At 42.2% G+C, this 22,407-nt stretch overlaps 1 protein-coding gene across 3 annotated transcripts in view; it reads left to right on the top strand.

Moving 5' to 3' along the window:
• Nucleotides 1–22,407, top strand: part of POLA1 (DNA polymerase alpha 1, catalytic subunit) — a 335,037-nt gene that overhangs the window by 155,842 nt on the left and 156,788 nt on the right. For all 3 annotated transcript variants that reach the window (XM_075854008.1, XM_075854007.1, XM_075854009.1), the window contains exon 33: nucleotides 12,110–12,241. In XM_075854008.1, the coding sequence (XP_075710123.1) occupies nucleotides 12,110–12,241 (132 nt within the window). The remainder of the gene's footprint in view (nucleotides 1–12,109; nucleotides 12,242–22,407) is intronic.

Here is a 22,407-nt window from a genome sequence, read left to right as displayed (position 1 = left end):
GGAAGTCGGGCTCTATACATAGAAGCTGCAATGTTCGCGATCAGCCTATTCTGTCAGTGAACTAATGGCTCGGCTAAGAGCGGGTCCTGTGTTTCTCTAAGGGCCTGTTCACATCACCGTTCGCTTTCCGTTCCGGGGTTCCGTCGGAGGTGAACCCCGCAACGGAAATTGAAACCACAGCTTCCGTTTCCGTCACCATTGATATCAATGGCGACGGAAACATCGCTAATGGTTTCCGTTCGTCTCCATTCTGGCAGGTTTCCGTTTTAACGACTGAATCAATAGCTGAGTCGACTGCGCTATTGATTCTGTCGGAAAACCGGAAACCTGGCGGAATGGTGACGAACGGAAACCATTAGCAATGTTTCCGCCACCATTGATATCAATGGAAACGGAAGCTGTGGTTTCAGTTTCACTTTCCGTTGCGGGGTTCACCCGACGGAAACCTCCGATGGAACCCTGGAACGGAAAGCGAACGGGGATGTGAACAGGCCCTTAGATGTGATCGATTATTTTAGTTGATCAACTTAGATGTGATTTGATAATTATGGGGATCTAAACAATGCCACAGACTTTCTGAAATGCTGTGAATTTTCACCATGGGTTTTCATTCATTGCAAATCCACAACAAAACCTGCATGTAACACGTGAATTTTGTTTCATATTTCTAAGCTGGCTCAACAGCGTAATATTTACATAACGAGTGAACATAACCTTGAACGTTCCTGCAAGCTGCTTAGTGGAACGAAGAGGGAAGAAATAGCATGTTTTGGCAGGGATCATGGTGACACTCCTCTAGGAATGAAATGACAGATCAGACTATGAGTGAATCAAGAGAGAGAGAGTATACTCAGTTGGTGCAGTTAATTACCATGTTTACCACAAAACCGCAACATTTTGCACCGACTTCGCCTAAATATCTGTGATAAACCACGATTTGACCGCACTGTCTGAATATACTGTATACTTAACCCCTTAATGACCAGGCCATTTTGTGCGTTAATGATCAAGGATTATTTTTTTGTTTTTTCACTGTTACATTCCAACTTATTTAATATTCCGTCGCAATAGCCGTATAAGGGCTTATTTTTTGCGGGACGAGTGGTATTTTTCAATTGCATCATTTTTGGGTGCATATAATATATTGATTGACTTTTATTAACTTTTTATTTTAGGAAAGAATTGAAAATAAACGGCAATTCCAGCATTGTTTTTCACGTTACAAATTTACGCTGTTCACTATGTGGCAGAAATAACATGTTACCTTTATTCGATGAGTCGTCACGATTATGGGGATACCAAATATGTAGAGGTTTTATGTTTTCCTACGTTTGCAGAACATAAACCCTTTTTAAAAAAAAAAAATTACTTGTTTTTGCCTCGCCGCATTTCAAGAGCCGTGACTTATTTTTTTTCTCCGTCGATGTAGCCATATGTGGGCTTGTTTTTTTCGGGAAAAGGTATAGTTTTTATTGGTATTATTTTGGGGTGCATGGGACTTACTGATTAATTTTTTATGGTGGGAATGGAAGAAAAAAAGTTTTTTTGCCATTGTTTTTTGCGTTTTTTTTTGGATGCCAGTCACCCGGCCGTTTAGTTAATGCGTTAACTTTATTGTTCGACTCGTTACGAGCACGGTATTACCATATGTGTGTGTTCCTTTTTTTTTTTTTTCTACACACTTACTTAATAAAACAACTTTTTGGGGGAAAAATGGTTCTATTTTATTTTTACTGTAAGCGTTTTTTTTTTTCTTCATAAACTTTAAAACTGTTTTTTTTTTTTTGTCCCACCAGGGGACTTCACCATGTGATCTGCTGATCGCTTATATAATGCTTTGGTATACTTTGTATACCAAAGAATTATTGCGTGTCAGTGTAAAACTAACAGGCAATCTATTAGGCCATGCCTCTGGCATGGGCTAATAAGGGGATGCTGAAGGCAGACCTTGGGGTCTTTGTTAGGCCCCCTGGCTGCCATGGAAACCTGACGGCGCCCCGCGATTGCTTTGCAGGGTCCCCGATGGGGTGACAGAGGGAGCTCCCTCCCTCTGTTAAAAACACCTTAGAAGCCGCTGTCGCTTTTGACAGCGGCATCTGATGGGTTAAACTGCCGGAATCGGAGCGCGCTTCGATTCCAGCAGTTGTGGCAGGAGCCAGGCTGTGTATAACAGCCGCGCTCCTGCCGCTGATCGCGTGGGTACACTGGCAGTACCCACCTGATCAGAGCGACGGATATTTCCGTTGCTATGCGGGAACTAACACCTGCTGGTGATGGATATATCCGTCGCTTGTCGTTAAGGGGTTAAAGACCGGATCAAGAGAAAGATCGGGTAATGTTTGGGAATGAAAGAGTGTGATGTGAAATCTATTATTAAAAAGGTGATATTTTTGGACCACTTGATCAAAATTAATGTGGCTATTAAGGGCCAGCATGCTCTGGGAATAAAGATTGAATACATCAAAACACAAACAAGGTTGTATCATGTTTTGGTTAGGGTTTATACAGGGGTGTGCTCCTGCATATCTAGCTAGAAATATTGGGAAAATAGAAAATTTCAGCCGCACAGCCAATAAATCGTAATGATGAGGGTGCAAGCCCGCCAGGGACACGACCAAAGTCACCCAAACGTATAATCCAAAAATCAGGCAGCACTCCCGAGATGTAGCAAAAAGAGAGTCAATGCAACGTTTCAGCTCTACAATAGAGCCTTTTTCTAGCTTAAAAAAGTCTCTATTGTAGAGCTGAAACGTTGCATTGACTGATGGAATAAAGCACTTTTTCTCTTTTTTGCTACATCTCTGGAGTGCTGCCTGATTTTTGGATTATTAGAAATATTGGGATCTAATCTACATTGTAGAGCTAAAGCCCTGTTCATATCATGGTTTCTGTTTACTTTTAAAGTGTACGTCTGGAAAGGGCTCACCGTACACGCTAAAGGTCGCCATAGCGATCTATTGTCCAGAGGCCAAAAAAAAAGTATTGCATAGTGTAGTAGACTTCGCTATTCCATCCAGTGGAGTTCATTAACCCCTTGGAGACTGCAATGACGCAATTTTTTGGGGGTTTTTGTTTTTATGGCGTCCATCAGGCGGTAAAAACCACATGTGCACTTTATTCTACAGGTTGATAGGATTACGGCGATACCAAATTTGTTTTGTTTTATGTTTTACCACTTTTAAAAAAAATAAAAAAAGATATTTGCTAAAAACAAAATTGAAAATGTTTTGTGTCACCATGTTCTGAGAGCCATACATTTTTTATTTTTCTGTCAATTTAGCGATGTGAGGGCTTAATTTTTGCGAGGCGAGCTGTAGTTTTCCACGATACCATTTTTGGGTATATGCGACTTTTTGATCGAGAGATAAGGCAAAAAACAGCAATTTGCGTGTTTTATAATTAATTTTTACGGCGTTCACAGAGCGGGTTAAACAACGCTATATTGTTATAGGTCGGACTTTTACGGACGCGGTGAGTCCCGTTATGTTAACTTTTTTTTTTTTAAAAATTGAACATTACTTTAGGGGAAAAATAGTAAAAGGGTTTTATTTATTTATTTATTTTTACTTTTAATACTTTATTTTTTTTAAACAAAAAAAAAAACTTTAACTGTTTTTTACTTTTTTTTTTTTATTAGTCTCCCTAGGGGACTTCAACCAGTGATCGTTGGATCGCTTGCTTGATATACTGCAATACTGATGTATTGCAGTACAACATGATACGGACAGTCTCCTTTGAAGCCCTGCCAGAGGCAGAGCTTCAAAGGAGTACAAAGACGGCCGACCTGGGGGCCTTTATTAGGCCCCACAGGCTGCCATAACAACCATTGTAAACGGCCGATCGCACCACGGAGGGGGGGGGGTGGAGTTTCTGAGGGGGCGCCCCCCTGATTCTAACAATTTAAATGCCGCGGTCACGATTGACTGCGGCATTTAAGGTGTTAAACGGGCGAAATCTAAGTGAACTTTAAAGAGGCTCTGTCACCACATTATAAGTGCCCTATCTCCTATATAAGGAGATCGGCGCTATAATGTAGGTGACCGTAATGCTTTTTATTTAGAAAAACGATCTGTTTTAAACCACTTTATGAGCGATTTTTAGCTTTATGCTAATGAGTTTCTTAATGCCCAAGTGGGCATGTTTTTATGTTAGACCAAGTGGGCGTTGTACAGAGGAGTGCATGACGCTGACCAATCAGCGTCATACACTTCTCTCCATTCATTTACACTGCACTAGCAATATAGTTATATCGTTATGTGCAGCCACATAAACACACTATAACATTACTACAGTGTCCTGATAATGAATATACATTACTACCAGCCTGGACGTGATGTTTATTCAGAATCCTGACACTTCTGAATCTTTTCTGTGAGATTCCTTGCAAGGCAAGCGTAATCTCGTTTGAAATGACAGGTTACATCGTAATCTCGCGAGATTACGCTTGCCTTGCTGGAATCTCACAGAAAAGATTCAGAAGTGTCAGGATTCTGAATAAACATCACGTCCAGGCTGGTAGTGATGTATATTCATTGTCAGAACACTACAGTAATGTTTGTGTATGTAGCTGCACATAACGATATAGCTATATCGCTAGTGCAGTGAAAATGAATGGAGAGAAGTGTATGACGCTGATTGGTCAGCGTCATACACTCCTCTGTACAACGCCCACTTGGTCTAACGTAAAAACACGCCCACTTGGGCATTAAGAAACTCATTAGCATAAAGCTAAAAATGGCTCATAAAGTGGTTTAAAATAGATCGTTTTTCTAAATAAAAAGCATTACGGTCACCTACATTATAGCGCCCATCTCCTTATGTAGGAGACAGGGCACTTATAATGTGGTGACAGAGCCTCTTTAATTGCGCCCGCTGGAATGAGGTGTCTGCTGTATAACACAGCCATCATCCGCCGAGTATGGAGCACGCTCCATACTTCTCCTTGGCGACCGCAATGTAATATTATGTGGCATGTCGCCAAGGGGTTAAAAAAAATAATATGCACACATTAACCCCTTCCCGTTGTAAACAACTTTCAGATTGAAATTTTAGTTTTTTCCTCCCCACATTCCAAAAGCCATAACGTCCTTATTTTTCTGTCGCTATAGTACTATGAGCACTTGATTTTTGCGGGACGAGTTATAGTTTTTCGTAGCCCCATTTATTTTTCCGCATAATGTACTAGGAAACGGGGAAAAAAATATTTGTGGGGTAGAAAATGAAAAAAACTGCGATTCCTCCATGTTTTTTTGCACGCCGTTTTTACGGAATTCATTGTGCAATTAAAACATGTTAACTTTATTCTGTGAGTCAATACGATTACGGCAATACCAAATATATATTGTTTTTTTAATATATTACTACTTTTACAAGTAAAAACCTAAGTGTAAAAAATGTATTTTGTCGCCAAATTCCGAGAGCCATAACTTATTTATTTTTCCGTCGATTAAGTGGTATAAGGGCTTATTTTTTGCGGGATAAGCTGTAGTTTTTAATAATACCATTTTGGGGTACATGCGACGGTTTGATCACTTATTTCATTTTTTGTGGGAGATGAGGTGACCAAAAAGTAGACATCCTGGCGTTTACAATTGTTTTTTTTTTTTTTTACGCCGTTCACTGGGTTAAATAATGATACATTGTAATAGTTCAGACTTTTACGGACGCGGCGATACCAATTATGTTTGTTTATTACATTTTTTACTATGCTCTAGGGGGAGAATGGGAAAAGGGGGATTTTTTGAACTTGTAATATTTTATTTTGTCTTCATTAGGCCCCCAGGCAACCATCGCCCCGCCGCGATTTAGTTGCGGGGGGCGCGATGAGCTGTTAGATGGAGTCGCCCCCCTCTTTCTAACGATTTAATTGCTGCGGTCGCTATTGACCGCAGCATTTAACGAGTTAAACGAGCGGGATCGCGCTCGAGCGCGATGCCGCTCATTACTCTTACGTATCAGCTGTAACATACAGCCTACACCGGCATCATACTTCCCCTACCTGGCTATGACGTATGTCATATTTCGAGAAGGGGTTAAATTATAATTCTAAACAATTTTTTTAACCTGGTAGGGTGACGTGATGTGAAAATAGCCTAAACCAACTTTCTTTGGCCTAAGTCATGCATTTATTCTGTCCTGCAGCCTGTATTCAAGAAGAGCAAAGTCTACAAATGATTCTGTTCTTTCAGTGGCTACTGTATATAAATGTCACCAAGTGTCTGCCTGCTGTGCCTCACATTCACCGTACATCGATAGTCGCCGTTATGAGAAATCACGGAAAATTGCTCCTTACCACCTGCTTCTTTTCAGACCTCACATTATACAATGTGTTCCAATGACTATGTGTAATATTTCTTGATTTGATGTATCTGTAATTGTGTCTTTTTTTATAAAGCATTTGGCATTGGAGCTAATTGGGTCTCCGTGGTCTTACAACTGATCTCCGCATCCGCTCCTCAACTTCTTGTCCGCTGCTTTGTGCTGTGCATATGACAACATTGGGAGCTAAAGGAAGGTCTCATTTTACTTTAATATGGGTTTTTTGCATCCTTGCACTCAGACAGACGCTCCCTCCATTTAAATGATGTGAATATTTCATCTTAAGTATTTTATCCCTTCCTCATTCCTCATCTCTATCTTTTAATAAGGAGTTTAGTTGTGTTATCTCTCCTGCTGTCTTTCCACTTCAGACATGAAAGCCTCAGGGTGCATTCCTGCCATGAAGTGATGCCAAAAAATGCAACATCGACCTTGGACCACTAAACCAAACCGGGCCAGCTTGACAACTTCTCCTCACTGTCATCCGCACTCTCGTTTTTGGCATGGTATTAGGCCATGAAAACAGCAAAAAACCTTGAGAAATTAAGAAAACAGATTCTTTTATCTAAATTATAAGTAATTGTTTTAAGATAAGTTGGACAAACAGCAGATGTTTTGCATTTTTTTTATAAAGCAAAACAAAACATCCATTGGTAGCAAGTGAGAGGAAAAGCCAGGCAGATCAGCAGTTCCACGTTAAATCCTTGACTTTTGCTTCATTACAGCTGTAAATAAGAAAGCTAATTGCACAGAGACTTGACGATTTGCAGATGGGCCAGCTATAGAAGAGCCGGATGTCAAAGCTCTGAAATTTCTTCCACCTGGAATTTCTGAGTAATGGGGGGGGGGGGGGCGCAAATGTTAACAGGGAAGGGGAAAGGTGAGCTCTTACAGGAATGTTTAATCTGTAAAAATGGCCAATTTTGACAATGAATTTGCTGCAATCTATTATTGTGCTGCGATTCGTAAATGTGCCCACCTGCAAAATAAAAGCAAATAAGACGAAAAGGAAGTTTAAACTTTCTTTAACCCCTTCCCACAATCCGCCATTTCTACATGGCACACGCCGAGTGGGGGAGCATGGAGCTGAGCCTGCTCCATAGAACAAGCGTGTCGACTGTATCTTGCAAACCAGCCCTCATAAGGCTATATCGATGGAAAAATAAAAATATTATGGCTTTTTGAAAGTGGGGAGGAAAAACGAAAGTGAAAATCCGAAAAATGACTGTGGCGCAGAAGGGTCTAATCCCTTCTGTGATTAGTTGTTCGAAGATTCTAAACTAATATGCCAACTGGAGTGCATGCCGCATATAGGCTGGGTTCACATTGTGCAGTTTTGTTGTGTTTCCAGATGGCCGAATAAAAACATAAGAAAAAAAAAAAAACACATTAGTTTATTTGAATGTTTCAGCTGTTATCTAGTTTGAAATGTAATGGGATTATATGCGTAGAGCTGAAACACTTTGTAAAAATGCACGGGTAGTTAAAAAACATGTTTTGGTGACGGCATTTCTAATCGCAAAACCGACTTCTTATTATTTTTTTAAAAGAAGTCCGTTATAAAAGTGATTTTAATCACTAAATAAATGCATTTCAATTTAAAAAAAAAAATTACCCCCTAAGGTGTACATAGCCTTTAACGCTGGTAAATGTAAGGTTATGCTCATAAGAAAGGAAAATATTTGTCACAATTAGGCCCCGTGCACACGAACGTGTTTTTGCGGCCGCAATTCACCCGCGGGTGTATTGCGGTCCCATTCATTTCTATGGGCCCACGCACACGACCGTTGTTTCTGTGGTTTCCACGGTCCGTGTATCGAGCATCGACCGCAAAAAGTTAGGACATGTCTTATTACGGCTGCATTTTGCAGTCCAGGCTCATTGAAATTAATGTACGTGGCCATGTGCACGGCCCGTGATTTGCGGGCGGCTCGCGGGTGTCACTCTCTGCACACCACTACGGTCGTGTGCATGAGCCCTTACATACTAAATGGGAAAACACTGGGTTCAACTGACATGGAAAAGCATTACATTGCATAAAAAAAGGTTCTTTGAAATAAATTGTGACTTGATATAATCTAGATTGATTAACCTTAGCCTATTGATTGAGCAAAGAAAGAAGAACTGAAAGGAGGCACAAGTCAATTTGTTATTGCCCCGTGATTATGATTTGTGGTAATAGTTTGGCAAACATTAAAAACAAAGGCCTTAGACTTAAGTTAATCATTCCCCATTAAAAGTGTCAGGCAGCAATTTGGCTGTGACCCCACCGATTGCGAGAATAGGTGTCCCGAAACTTGTGTCAAGCAGTGAGGAGGACATTGAATGGAGTAGCAATCGAGCATGCGCTCTCCTGTTCCATTCAAAGCGTATAGAACTGATTGTTGAGTACAGTACTTGTCTGTTTGTAACTCACAAAGACATTGAATGGAGTAGCAGACGCATGCACGACCGCCACTTCATTCAATGCTCACTGCTTGACACAGGGGGTTTGGGACCCCCATCCTCGCAATCGGTGTGGGTCACAACTGTTGAACCCGCTGGATTGGATGGACCATCTTCAAGTAGAGATGACTTTAAAATGTTCTCTTTTAATGTGATACAATGGAAGCTACTGATTTAAGAACTGTTTTTGTATTGTTAGTGGGGCGGAGTCTAAGCAAGGACAAGTGGTTTAAAACGTCTGTATAAAAGTTTTTTGGTTTTTTTTGCCAAAATGTGGCTGGAGAGCACGGAGCATGGAGGGGATTTTTTTTCCCCAGTTTTCTTCTTGGTGTTTGAGCGGGGGAAAACGGCTAAATGCAGTTCATCTCTTAAACACTTTTACAGTTTATATATGAATATACAATGCATAAATTGATAAACTTTTAAAAAATACTGTACATTTTCTTACCTTGTAGTGATGCTTAGTTGCAGCCTGTATTATAGTCTAGAGCTGACACTACAATTTTTCTGGTTATATTTTTAAACAGTCAGCAAACTTGACAATCATTGTTCATAACTTTGCGAAGTAATTTTTGGAGGGTACTGAGTCTCCTTACAGAGATCTGTTTAGTAGGTAATCTTAGGGCAATGCTCCCTGGGGTAAAAGTATGCAAAATAGCTCTCCTCCACAAGAAAGAAAATGGTCTCTCTAGTACCTTTTGTAAGTCAATGTCCGACCCCTTAGGCCCTGTTCACCCTGAGTTTCTTACAGGCGGAAACAAATCTGCCTGAATTCCTTCAGGAATTTTGAAGCAGATTCTGACCTGCCTGCGCTTTTTTGCAGCAGTTTTTTCCCACAGCCATTAAAGATAATGCAAGGACTGCAGGTAAATAACGCTCGGCAAGGATGGACAGCCCGCGTTTTTCCCCCGTTAGCGACTATATGCTGCCCGGGGGAAAAAACGCCTCTGCCTCCCATTAAATTCAATGTCGGGCGTTTTCGCCAGTTTTCTGGCACTAATTCCGACGTGGCTTCCGCATCAATATCCGCTAAAAAAAACCTCAGTGTGAACAGGGCTTTATAGATCCTTGAGCCAGGGCTCTGGTCAATAGCCAAACCTGAAAGGCCCATCTGTAGACAGCCCTTTTTTTTTTTTTTTTAAGCCAGAGCCGTGCTTTCTCTCACCCAAGTGCATAAGAAGTGCAGGAGTGCCACACAAAAAGTGCACAAGGATGCGGTCTATTGCAGCCTTTCTCTTAAAAGAGAGAGGCCATTCCCCGACCCTCCAAACCATAGGCCTAGAGGATCGATGATCCCTCTTCGCCGAAGTTTGGGGAGACCCAAACACACTCCTAGGCTTCTACCTGGGCTGCCACCCCAGTGTCCACCTAGGAGCCTGACTCAAGGTTGCAACTCTCCGAAGAAGGGAGGCCGGGTTGCAGGGGAAAACGGAACCAGATGGCCACACATTTGTCCCCTAGACCTCAGGAGGGTCCCAAAAGGGCACCGCATCACGAAAATCCTTGTGACAAAACACAGTGAAAAACAAAATTAAATAAGTGGATTTGTGCTGTGATACAGCCTGGACATCTGCCAGGTATAAAAAAAATTCCTCTTCTCCCAGCCAGAAAGCCGGGAGTATAAAGGTGTGTGCTCATATAGTGTGAAAGGGAGTGCGTGCAAATGTGTCTTCACTCAGTGGGATCCCACCCCCAGTGAGTTAGGGCACCCCAGGGTCACCAGCCCTGGGGCACATAGCAACTCGGGCTTCCAAACTACCCACCTCCTGACCTCGATCCGGCGGTCGCCTGGTCACCTACAAATGGTACCTTTAAACCAAATGCGTACACCAGATCGATGACCATTGTGGTTCCCTGCCCTCACCTCAGCGTTCTGTCATCCCTCTACGATGGCCACCTTCCACCGGCAGGGATGATTACTAACCTCCGCTTGAGCAGGTACTACACTTGATATTCGCCAAAAGGCCGAGAATCCGTAGACAGCCCTGCTTTACAAGTGTTGCTCCTCATCAGTAGAGTAAGGTTCTGGTTGGTTGAATTAGCGATTCCTTTGACGCAGGTTTTGGAAGGTACTGATTGTCCTTGCGGGGATCCAGCTGGTGAGAATTCTGAGGCGGGATTCACACGACCGGGTCGTTCCCGAGCCCGAGTGTCGGCCGGTAAAATCGGCCATTTTGCCCGGCCGGTTTGCATAAAGTTATGCATCCGTGCCGGGCCGGGCAGATCCGGACAGTGACATCAGCGGCAGCTCCTGAAGGGGAATCCCCATGTGTTCGGGGATTCCGCTTCAGGAGTTTCCCCTGATGTCACTGCCCAGATATGGACAGAGACATCAAGCGCTCTGTCCAGGAGCGGAATCCCCTAACACACGGGGATTCCGCTCCTTCAAGGAGCTAAAGTGCGGCTAGCACATAGCAGAGCGGGGAGATACCTCCCTGCTCTGCTATAGTGGCGTCGCTGCAGTAGTAGCAGCAGCAGCAGCGGCTGCTACTAGCGGCGCCATCGAAGGTGTCGCCGAGCCAGGGTGCTTTTAACAAGCAGGGGAAGGGAGCCAGCGCAGCGCTCCCTCCACCTGCTGTACACCCCGGCCCTGCAACACAGTGTACAGCGATGCCATTCGTCAGAATGGCATCAACTCCTCCTCCTCACATGCACTCTGCGCTGTGAGGAGGAGGAGATAGAGCGCAAGCGCCGGGAAACCCGGCCATCACTCGGAACACATTCCGGTGATGGCCGTGTAATACCCGGCCCCATAGACTTCTATGGGAGCCGGGCGGCCGGGTACCCGGGCAAAGATAGCGCATGTCCTATTTTTTGACGGCCGGATTTCCCGGCCGTCAAAAAATCGGTCGTGTGAATAGCCCCATTAGGGGTCTATCATTCCTAATGCAGCCGGGTGCCGGCCGATTTATGAACGGCCGGCACCCGGACGGGAAACCCTGCCGTGTGAATGAGGCCTTAAGGGCACTAGAGAGAGAGTTTTCTTCCTTCTGAAGGAGAACTATTTTGCTTTACTTGGTTTTTTTTAATCCCAGGGGGGCATTGCTCTATAGACATTAAGTTTTACCATGACCTTTAAGCTTCTAAAAGGTTATCACAGCAAAATGTATAGATTAGTATCCCTTATGAGACAGAGTGAGAATTAGCGGTCCAGGCAGTCATAAGGCAATTTATATTAAACTAGAAGTTTTGCTTTGTGACTTTTTATACCATGCAATTTACCATTTAATGGAGTGGGATAAGTTAATATCATGATAATGATAGACTAGGCCATAATCTCTTTTGTTCTTTGATGCCGTGCTGTAGGTAAAAAAAATTCTCACTCACTTTATTCTTTTAATTTTAGGCACTGCAGATCGAGCCTAGTTTATTAAGATGTAGTAAACCAGAATGTGATGCTTCTCCATTGGATCATGTTGCTCAGGTGCACAATAAGTTACTTTTGGATATAAGACGAAACATAAAGAAGTACTACAGTGTAAGTAATGGATCTGCAGTTCAGTATGTTCATAGTGCTTGTGTATTGATTCTGTTTATTTACACCAGTTTCAGACTGTAAAATGTAATGGTTACTTCAAACAGGAGTCATACTTCTTCTTTAACCCCTACCCGCACCAGGACGTAACTGTACGTCGTTGCGGGAAGTTACTTCCCGCACGAGGACGTACAGTTACTGAGTTAATCCCGGTGCACACTGTCGGCGACAGTGTGCACCGGGAACCAGGAGGTCAGCTGTCGCCGACAGCTGACACTCCCCTCTTGCCGGCCAGCGGTCCTTTGCCGCTGATTTCGGCGCATTAACCCCTTAAATTCGGCGATCGGGTGCAATCGCCGAATTTTAGGGGTTTCTAACATATCGGCAGACCCCCGTCCGAAATCGCGGGGTCTGCCGATAGTTAGTATGGCAAACGGAAGCCAAACAATGGCTTCCGGGTCTGCCATGGACAGAAGCCCATCAGGACCAACCTTCGGCTGGTCCTGATAGGCTTCCTGTCAGAGTGACAGAAAGTCACTGTGCCGTTCCCGATGCACACTGTCGGCGACAGTGTGCATCGGGAACTTGGAGATCAGCTGTCCCCGACAGCTGACACTCTCCAGTGTTGCCGATCAGCGGCTCATCGCCGCTGATTTCGGCAATTAACCCGTTACATGCGGGGCTCGATTGCGATCTCCGCATGTAGCGGGTTTGTAGCGCATCAGCAGCCCCCATGCAATCGTGGGGGCTTCTGATGCTTGTGACGGCACCCGGGGGCCAGACAACGGCCCCCAGGTCTGCCATGTATGTCAGCCTATGAGGATCAGCCTCTGTTGATCCTCGTAGACCAACTGTCAGAGTGACTGTGACGTCACACTGACAGTTGGAATACATTACACTACCTAGGTAGTGTAATGTATTCTAGCAGCGATCAGAGCTGCAGGTCAAAAAAGAAAGTGTAAAAAGTAAAAGAAAAGTTAATAAAAATGTTTTATAAAAGTGTAAAAATAAAAGGTTTTGTTTTCCTATAATAAGTCATTTATTATAGGGAAAAAATGAAAACGTTAAAAAAAAGTACACATATTTGGTATCGCCGCGTTCGTAACGACCCAATCTATGAAACTATAATGTTAATTTTTCCGCACGGTGAACGCCGCAAACAAAATAAACGGAAAACTGTCAGCATCGCTATTTTTTGGTCACCACCCCTCCCAAGATATAGAATAAAAAGTGATCAAAAAGTCGCATTTACCCCAAAATGGTACCAATAAAAACTACAACCCGTCCCGCAAAAAACAAGACCTCCCACAGCTTTTTTGACGAAAAAATAAAAACGTTACGGCTCAAAATAGCGTGTCCCAGAAAATAAATTATTTTATAGAAACTTAATTTTATTGTGCAAACGCTGCAAAACGTAAAAAAATCTATACACATATGGTATCGCCATAATCGTACCGACCGGCAGAATAAATTAAAACGTAATTTATTGCGCACGGTGAACGCTGTAATAAATAAAGAATTTAAAGCGCCAAAATCGCTGTTTTTTGGTCACCTTAGCTCTAAAAAAGATCCTGAGGGGCCAAAATCTCACTATACCCCTAGAAAAATTCCTTGAGGGGTGTAGATTCCAAAATGGGGTCACTTTTGGGGGGTTTACACTGTTTTGGTCCCTCCGGGGCGTTGCAAACCCGACATGGCACTGAAAACCAATCCAGCAAAATCTGCGCTCCAAAATCCAAAAGGCGCTCCTTCCCTCCTGAGCCCTGCTGTGGGTCCAAACATCAGTTTACGACCACATATGGGGTATTGCCGTAATCGGGAGAAATTGCTTTACAAATTTTGGGGTGCTTTTTCTCCTTTATTCCTTGTAAAAATGAAAAAATTCTATGTTTCCACAGAAAAATTGGTGATTTTCATCTTCACAGACTAATTCCACTAAATTCTGCAAAAAAACTGTGGGGTCAATATGCTATCTATACCCCTAGAAAAATGCCTTGAGGGGTGTAGTTTCCAAAATGGGGTCACTTTGGAGGGGTTTCGGCTGTTTAGGTACCACAAGACCGCCTCAAACCTGACATGGTGCCTAAAATATATTCCTAAAAAAAGGAGGCCCCGAAATCCACTAGCTGCTCCTTTGCTTCTGAGGCCTGTGTTTCAGTCCATTAGGACACTAGGGCCACATGTTGGATATTTCTAAAATCTGCAGAATCTGGGCAATAAATATTGAGTTGCGTTTCCCTGGTAAAACCTTCTGTGTTACAGATTTTTTTTTATTACAAATGAATTTCGGCAAAAAAAATGAAATTTGTAAATTTCACCTCTACTTTGCCTTAATTCCTGTGAAACGCCTAAAGGGTTAAAATATTTTCTGAATGTGGTTTTGAATACCTTGAGGGGTGCAGTTTTCAAAATGGGGTGATTTATGGGGACTTTCTAATATATAAGGTCCTCAAAGCCACTTCAGAACTGAACTGGTCCCTGAAAAAATAGCCTTTTGAAATTTTATTGAAAATATGAGAAATTGCTGCTAAAGTTCTAAGCCTTGTAACGTCCTAGAAAAATAAAAGTACGTGAAAAAAAATGATGCAAACATAAAGTAGACATATAGGGGATGTTAACTAGTAACTATTTTGTGTGGTATTACTATCTGTTTCACAAGCAAATACATTTAAATTTAGAAAAATGCAAATTTTTGCAAATTTTTGCTAAAATTTGAAGTTTTTCACAAATAAATATTGAATTTATCGACCAAATTTTTTCACTAACATAAAGTACAATATGTCACGAGAAAACAATCTCAGAATCGCTTGGATAGGTAAAAGCATTCCGGAGTTATTACCACATAAAGTGACACATGTCAGATTTGAAAAAATAGGCTGTGTCCACAAGGCCAAAACAGGCTGTGTCCTAAAGGGGTTAAATGGATAATTATCCAAAATATAATCCATAATACAGAAATCAGGCTCCATTTATGGTAAAGCAAAGGAGTTTTACCGCATCTGAAAGTCGGCCGGCACAGTAACCCACAAATCATCAATGAACTTCTAGGTGACGCCTATATTCAGACCCGGTTCCAAATGTGTGTGCGTCTAAGGCTTTGTATACACGTGGTGTTATTTGTAGCTAAGTCGCAGTACACTGCTTTTGAATTAGTATTAACAAAACCCAACCGTGCTCTGAGGAAAACAATCTGCGAATATGGAGTCTTGTTGCTGATTTTAAATATTGTAATGCAAAGTATAAAATCCCCTGCAAAATTGTCATGAGAGCACGTGGATTGAGGCCGTTGCTGCAGCGTAAAAATATCGGCTGCTTTAACACATTTGCCTAAGGTGGTCTGGCCAGATCCTGGCTTCAGACTACAAGGCCGAGTGATCAGCAAAAGATTTTGCCCATTCATAGGCACTACTATATTGCTGTTCTCTCTGTCTCGGCCTGCACCAATTGATCAGCTTCCTCTCAGAGATCTCGCTGGAGTTGGTGCGTAAACCTCTGGATACCAGTTAACCCCTTCACTATACACAAGCGATATACAAAGTTGTCACAAAATGCAATAAAAATATAATTTACACATAACTGGGAGCAAAGCAGGTCCCATAACGACAACTAAAAAAAACCATTTTCTTGAATAGTGGATTACTGCATGTGGTACACATTACATACAATTTTTTTTCCAGCTTCATGTGACCTAGATCACCAACATAGTCTCCTTTGTTGGTACGTGTTAAAAAAAATTGTGTAAAATTTGTATTGTAGACCCTGCAGCAGGGAGCACCACATTGTTTTTTTTCCTCTCGTTGGTTTTGTACTTTGTTCCCCGTTAATGTGTAAATTATTGAATTTTTATGATAAATTTGTATGTTGTATGTTTTCAGATACTTAAAGCAGTTTTGACTATATAGATTTTAGAGTGATGTCCTATATGGTTATAGGTTCAAAACCCTCTTTGCTACCCTAGTGCACTAGGGGAGAGTGCATCAACACCTCTGCCACCCTATAAGGCCGTAGTCACACGGCAGTGTTCGGTTTGTGAGATACGAACCGTATGTCAGCCGCATTTCCTGGACTGAACACCGTTCAGGGAGCCGTACTCCTAGCATCATATTTATGTATGATGCCAGGTGTCCCTGTCTCCCCGTGGGAATACAGTCCCATACTGTAATGTTTTCAATACAGGATGGTAGTCCCACGGGGAGGCAGTTACAGCGTCATGGATGGCTAGGATTAAGGCTCCCTGAACTGTGTTCAGTCAAGGAAATACGGACTGAACAGGCTGTGTGAATAAGGCTTTAGACATTTTTTTTTTGTTTTTTTCATCTTCCATTGAAAAAAATCTTTTTTTGATTGTAGAATTAAAATAGGATATAGCATTCCTTGATAGGAAGCTTTTTGCTTATTTGGCAGCCCTCAGTCTCCATAACTTCCATATATTTTAACTGGGAGCCTACTCGCCTGTTCCTCTCATTCTCCAGGTTGGTTGAGGTCACAGCGGTTGGAGCACACTGGAAAAATCCCTTTAATACCCACACAATAATAAAGTTAATGGCTATTTACAGTTTTGCAACCGTTCATATTATGCTTATGCATCTAAAAATGTAGCAACTTTGCAAATTATCAACTAAAAAAATCCTATTGTTTTGCTTCAAAGCTTCTGTGTAGGCTGTTTCATCTGTCTCCATGGTTACAGACAACAAACAAACCCTGTGTAGTCTGGTCCTGGAGTCTTGTGTTAAACTTCTCATACATGATAGATTAAGGTAAGCACCCCAACTGTTCCCGATGGGGTGTGTCGGGGAAAGCATGTTGGATTTTCCTTTTTTCTGCTGAAAGATCAGCTGAGGTCATAATTATAGGCACATCATGGAAGGTAGCTTTCGCTATGTGTATGGCCAGCATAGAAAGTGGGATTAAATCTACCCAAAAAAAATCAAAGAAAAAGGCCATAATTACTGATACAAGGGCAGATTAAAAACAAATTCCCAACAGAATGCAGACAAGCCACAATGTTATATGGTAATGTAGCAGAGGTGCAAAATACCAATGAACAGCCACTCGCACACCTATCATTCATGAGGGGGCGGCTGCTTGTTTTAATTGCACACAGATAAGGATTCTATAAAGGTGCCAGTCACATTGTTACGTGTAGTGCACCATGCTGGTATACAGCCCATTAGTTACGCCCATACTGTTAGGTCAAAGGCACTGCCCAGCACCTTCTAAGTGTATCACACAAATTACTGACACCCCCTTTTCTCCACCAACACGTCAAAGCCAGACTGCATCCTGCAAAAGTGATAAACATGTATCAGGTATTCGTTGATATTTTGGCCAAAATGGGCAATCTAGCAACCAGTGCATGGGTCCTGATCATCATGAGTCCTTATACACTAACATTACAAACAAATGACAGAGAATGGGATCAAATATACTTCTTCTCATGTGTATGGCCAGCTTTACTCCATTCCATCTGACGTCCTTTCCCTCTCCGGTCGGTAGGTTAGCAAGAACATAAGCAGTGTAGTAACATGACTGCAGAATCAGACTGCACAAAGGTTTTGTTTGTAGTCTGCAATCATAGGGACACATAGCTCTATATTGGTTCTGTAGATGCAAAACAGTTAATATTGAAGATTGGTTGCATTTTAGATGAAATCAGGATTTTTTTTTTATTATTATACACGTATTACACAGCAAGACAATATTTCTGAACTGTCTAATCATTATAAGCTATGGCATCAGAATCTGTCTAACGGGTGATAGCTTGGCTTCCATCCATTATGTGGTGTAAACAATTGGATTGTCTGTCTTACATGGTTACAGAAAGTGGAATGCTCTGGCACATTTAAAGCAAAGTTCAAACTAGACAATTTCTTTATAGTTCATTGAATTTGTAGTTTGATGTGAATTCGGTGTCCTTTTTAAGGGCAGGGGCATAAATGACTCCGTATCTGACCTGTAGTCCCGGTAGTTTCTTATTTCTCAAACTCTTGGGCAAAGCATGTGAAGCCTGGTAAGCGGAGTTGTGGAATAATTGTATGCTGCTCTCTAATGGGCCACGTGGGATACCTTCCTGCCATATTGCACTGAGCAGGATGATTTTTTAATTGTAAGCTGCACATTAAATAGATGAAATAGAATTTACTTTGCTTTAGAAATAATAAACTAATCTATAAAGATGGGTGATTTTGTAAACAAGGAAACACTGCCTTGCATATAAATCTGCTTCATATGTTTCCAGTCAGCAGCTGTTCTCAAACGGCTCCTTTTAATATGATGGATTACTTTACTAAACATTTGGCGTTAAAGTGTGTGTATGTGTAAATTATATATATATTTTATATGGACAGAAGTATTGGGACACACCTCTAAAGCCCCATGCACACGACCGTAAAAATTGTCCGTAATTATGGACCGTAATACGGTATGCAATTACAGACCCATTCAGTTTTATTGGCCGCGGACACCTTTCCGTATCGCTACGGATGGGTGTCCGTGCCGTAGAAATGTTCGGAAAATTATGGAACGTGTCCATTCTTTTGCATTTTACGGGCCGTGCTCCCATACTCTGTATGGGAGTATGGCTCGAAAATGCGGGCAGCCAAACGTCCCGCAATCGCGGGCCATGATTACGGGCACGGCCGTGTGCATGGGGCCTAAATCATGGAGTTCAGGTGTTTCATTCAGTCCCAGTGCCACAGGTGTATAAAATCCAGCACCTAGCCATTCAGTCTGCCTGTACAAACATTTGTGAAAGAATGGGTCGTTCTAAAGAGCTCACTGAATTCCAGCGTGGCACTGTAATAGGATGCCAAAGTCAGTTAGTGAAATTTCTTTCCTCCCTAGATATTCCGCGATCAACTGTGAGTGGTATCATTGCAAAGTGGAAGCGTTTAGAAATCACAGCAACTCAGACATGAAGTGGTCGCCCAGTGCTGAGTTCATAAATGTCACCAATGCCTTTGCTGACTCAATAACTGCAGAGTTCCAAACTTCTGCAGAGTTCCAAGCTGTGTGCCGGGAGATGCATGGCATGGGTTTCCATGGCAGAGCAGCTGAATGCCAAGCGTGTACGGTAGAGTGATGAATCACACCTCCGTATCTGGCAGTCTGATGGACGAGTCTGGATTTAGCGAATGCCAGGAGAACATTACCTGCCTGACTGCATTGTGCCAACTGTAAAGTTTGGTGGAGAAGGGATAATTCTATGTGGTTGTTTTTCAGGTTTAGGCCGAGGCCCCTCAGTTCCAGTGAAGTGAAATCTTAATGCTTCCGCATACTGAGACATTTTGGATAATTGTACGCTTCCAACTCTGGGAACGTTTTGGGGAAGGCCCTTTTTTGTTTTAGCATGACTTTACCCCTGCGCGCAAACCTAGGTCCATAAAGCCATGGTGGGGTAAGTTTTGTGTGAAAGAACTTGACTGGCCCGCACAGAGCCCTGACCTCAACCCCATCGAACACCTTTGGGATGAACTAGAACGGAGATTGCGAGCCAGGCCCCCTCATCCAACATCAGTGTCTACCTCACAAATACTCTTCTAGTTGAAGGGGCAAAAACTCCCACAGACGCTCCAAGATCTTGTAGAAAGCCTTCCCAGAAGAGTGGAAGCTGTTTTAGCTGCAATGGGGGACCAACTCCATATTAATACCTATGGATTTAGAATGTGATGTCATAAAAGCTCCTGTATGTGTAATGTGTAGGTGTCCTAATACTTTTGTTCATATAGTGTATATATTTGTAGTGAAATATATAATTATCTTTGTCTGCCATATTATGTCTGTTTTGCACATCCATTTGTAACGGAGGGGGTTCACTGTGAAAGCTTTGACTACTTGCCAACAGACCTGCCTCATGTATTCACCATAAAACCTTATTCACACAGAGCAGATTTGATCCAGATTTTGCATGTATTTTTTTAAGCCAGGAACATAACTTAAAAGGAAGAAATATATATATATAAAGGGAAAAAAAATGCATGAAAAATCTGCTGCAAATCTACTACACTGTGTAAACAAGACCTTATGATCCCCACCAGATTTTGCCTTCAAAACCTGCACATGTGAATAACACCCTAAGTATACTAAGCATAGCACCCAAGATGGCGGCGGTCACATGATTTACCCGCTTTCTCTGCTGTCCTAGCCTGCACCCTCTTCTGCACAGTTAATGTTTAGTGCCTGAGTAGAAGAGGGTGTGGCTATGGATGGCCGAGAAAATGGCACGTGGGTACGTCTTGTGACCGCCGCCATCTTAATACTACGGACGCGGACAATGTGTTTACATAGCCAATATAAGGGCTGCCGGGGGTCTTTTACTGAGCAGCTGGGTTAAGAATGATGAGATTTACAGATTTATTTGCCACAATAGTACAGTTTAGGGCCTTTTAGGAAATCTTTCTTGAAAGTGGCCAACCTTAATATGGGGTTGGTAGAAAAAAAAACTCTGCTCCTATTGGGCATCAAGAGCTGTCCGCCGCACTACCCCTTTATTAGCTACAGTCATGTCAAGACACAGCTGTAATGCTGTTCATGCATCTTACAGATCACTCCCATGTACCCCCCCCCCCCAAAAAGAAACAGATTTATGATTGTTTAAATAAATTGAGACCATTAATCATCCTCCCAAAGCAGTTGTTTTTACATTTGTACACCACAGTTCAAAATATATCAATAGCTCTTAAAAGTAATAAAAGCAGTCTTTTATTCCAGCAGTTCATCCACTCTAAATATGGTGTAAAACTATATAAAGTGTGCGAGAGCACAATGAGGTGCATCGGTAGTTTTTTTTATTTTAAGAAGGCATGTACTTCCAAATTAATCCCTCAGGCTGCCCAGAAACAATTGGCACATCTGGCAAAATTGTGTGGGACTGAAAGGTACCATTCCAGCACCAAGGGTATCTTGAATACACTGATTAATAGTTGTATCCCCTTTTTAAATCCCACTATGCTGCAAATAGAGGAGCCTAAGGGACGGTGTGTAAAAACAAATTGGGATTCCCAAAACAGTTGGTGTTAAGACATGTTAAAAGGGGGCTGTCATACGCCCTTGCAAGCATTTACTTGCAGTGAAGTGAAATGACAGAAAAACGTCTATACGCTGTCTACTGTTAATGCAGATACCACAGTGGCAGTTAGAGAGAGGGGTGCTACCGCTGAAAAGCGCAAACAGGTCTGTATAACGGACTATAATCAATTTATGTAAGGTGAAGATCTCTCCGACTAGATGCTTCAACTTTATCTGATAAAGCGAAAGGCAAGGGCCTAGTAAAAAAATAAAATCTACCCAATTCAGATTGCTGCATATAGTGGGTTTATTATTTGCATTGAAACCTCCGGAACGCTCACCTTTCTCCAGTTCCAGGAGGAGGTTATTGAACGTCGCCTATTTGACTCACTTCACCTGCACAATCCTACGAATCTGAGGATGTGCGAAGACTTTTAAAGCGTCACTTTCTAAACTCTGTTCTTGCCATGAGAACCAAAAAATATCCCCACGAAAGATGCCGGGTTTGACGTAAGCATAAGAGGAGGGAGGGTTACCCATTTTTACTGTCCATCACAACTAGGTCTCTGCAACTAGCCCTGTTTTGAAACATACCACACAGTTTATATTTATTAATGGTCTATTTTAGGGAGCCAATTTAAATTCATATTTTTTATTTAGTTTTGTGGGCCCTCGAAGTAGGGAGAAATTCTTTTTGGAAGAGTCAGAGAGAATCCCACATCTGCTTATTCCAGTGTGGGCATTACCACTTCAGAGGCGGAAATTTATTCGAACAGTGACGACTCAAGTTCTGCATCTACCTCTGGACTCCTTAGCCCTATTTTGGTAGTAGCAGTCGCCACTATTGAATCATCAGGTGCAGGGACTAGTGTTGCTTTTTTTCCCGCAATGTGGGAGCCTGCACTTTCATTTACCCCCCCAAAGTTCCAAAATTTTTAGCGACTCCAGGGATAAATGTGGATCTTGCAAATTTGACACCCTCATTTTATTTTTATATTTCTGGAATTTTAGTTTTGGAATTATTTGTCTAGCAGACTGATCTCTATGCTATTCAGTTTATCATAGACCACCACAAGTGTTCCTGAGATATAAAAAAAATAATAATTTGTGGTGGGGGGGGGGGGGGTAATTATGTTATCAATGGGTTTGATTACAAAAAGAAA

The sequence above is a fragment of the Rhinoderma darwinii genome, chromosome 2 (genome assembly GCF_050947455.1).
Source record: "Rhinoderma darwinii isolate aRhiDar2 chromosome 2, aRhiDar2.hap1, whole genome shotgun sequence".
Classification (NCBI taxonomy): domain Eukaryota; kingdom Metazoa; phylum Chordata; class Amphibia; order Anura; family Rhinodermatidae; genus Rhinoderma; species Rhinoderma darwinii.
The sequence above is the reverse complement of the archived record's forward strand: the minus strand, read 5'-3'. Positions and strand labels throughout refer to the sequence as shown.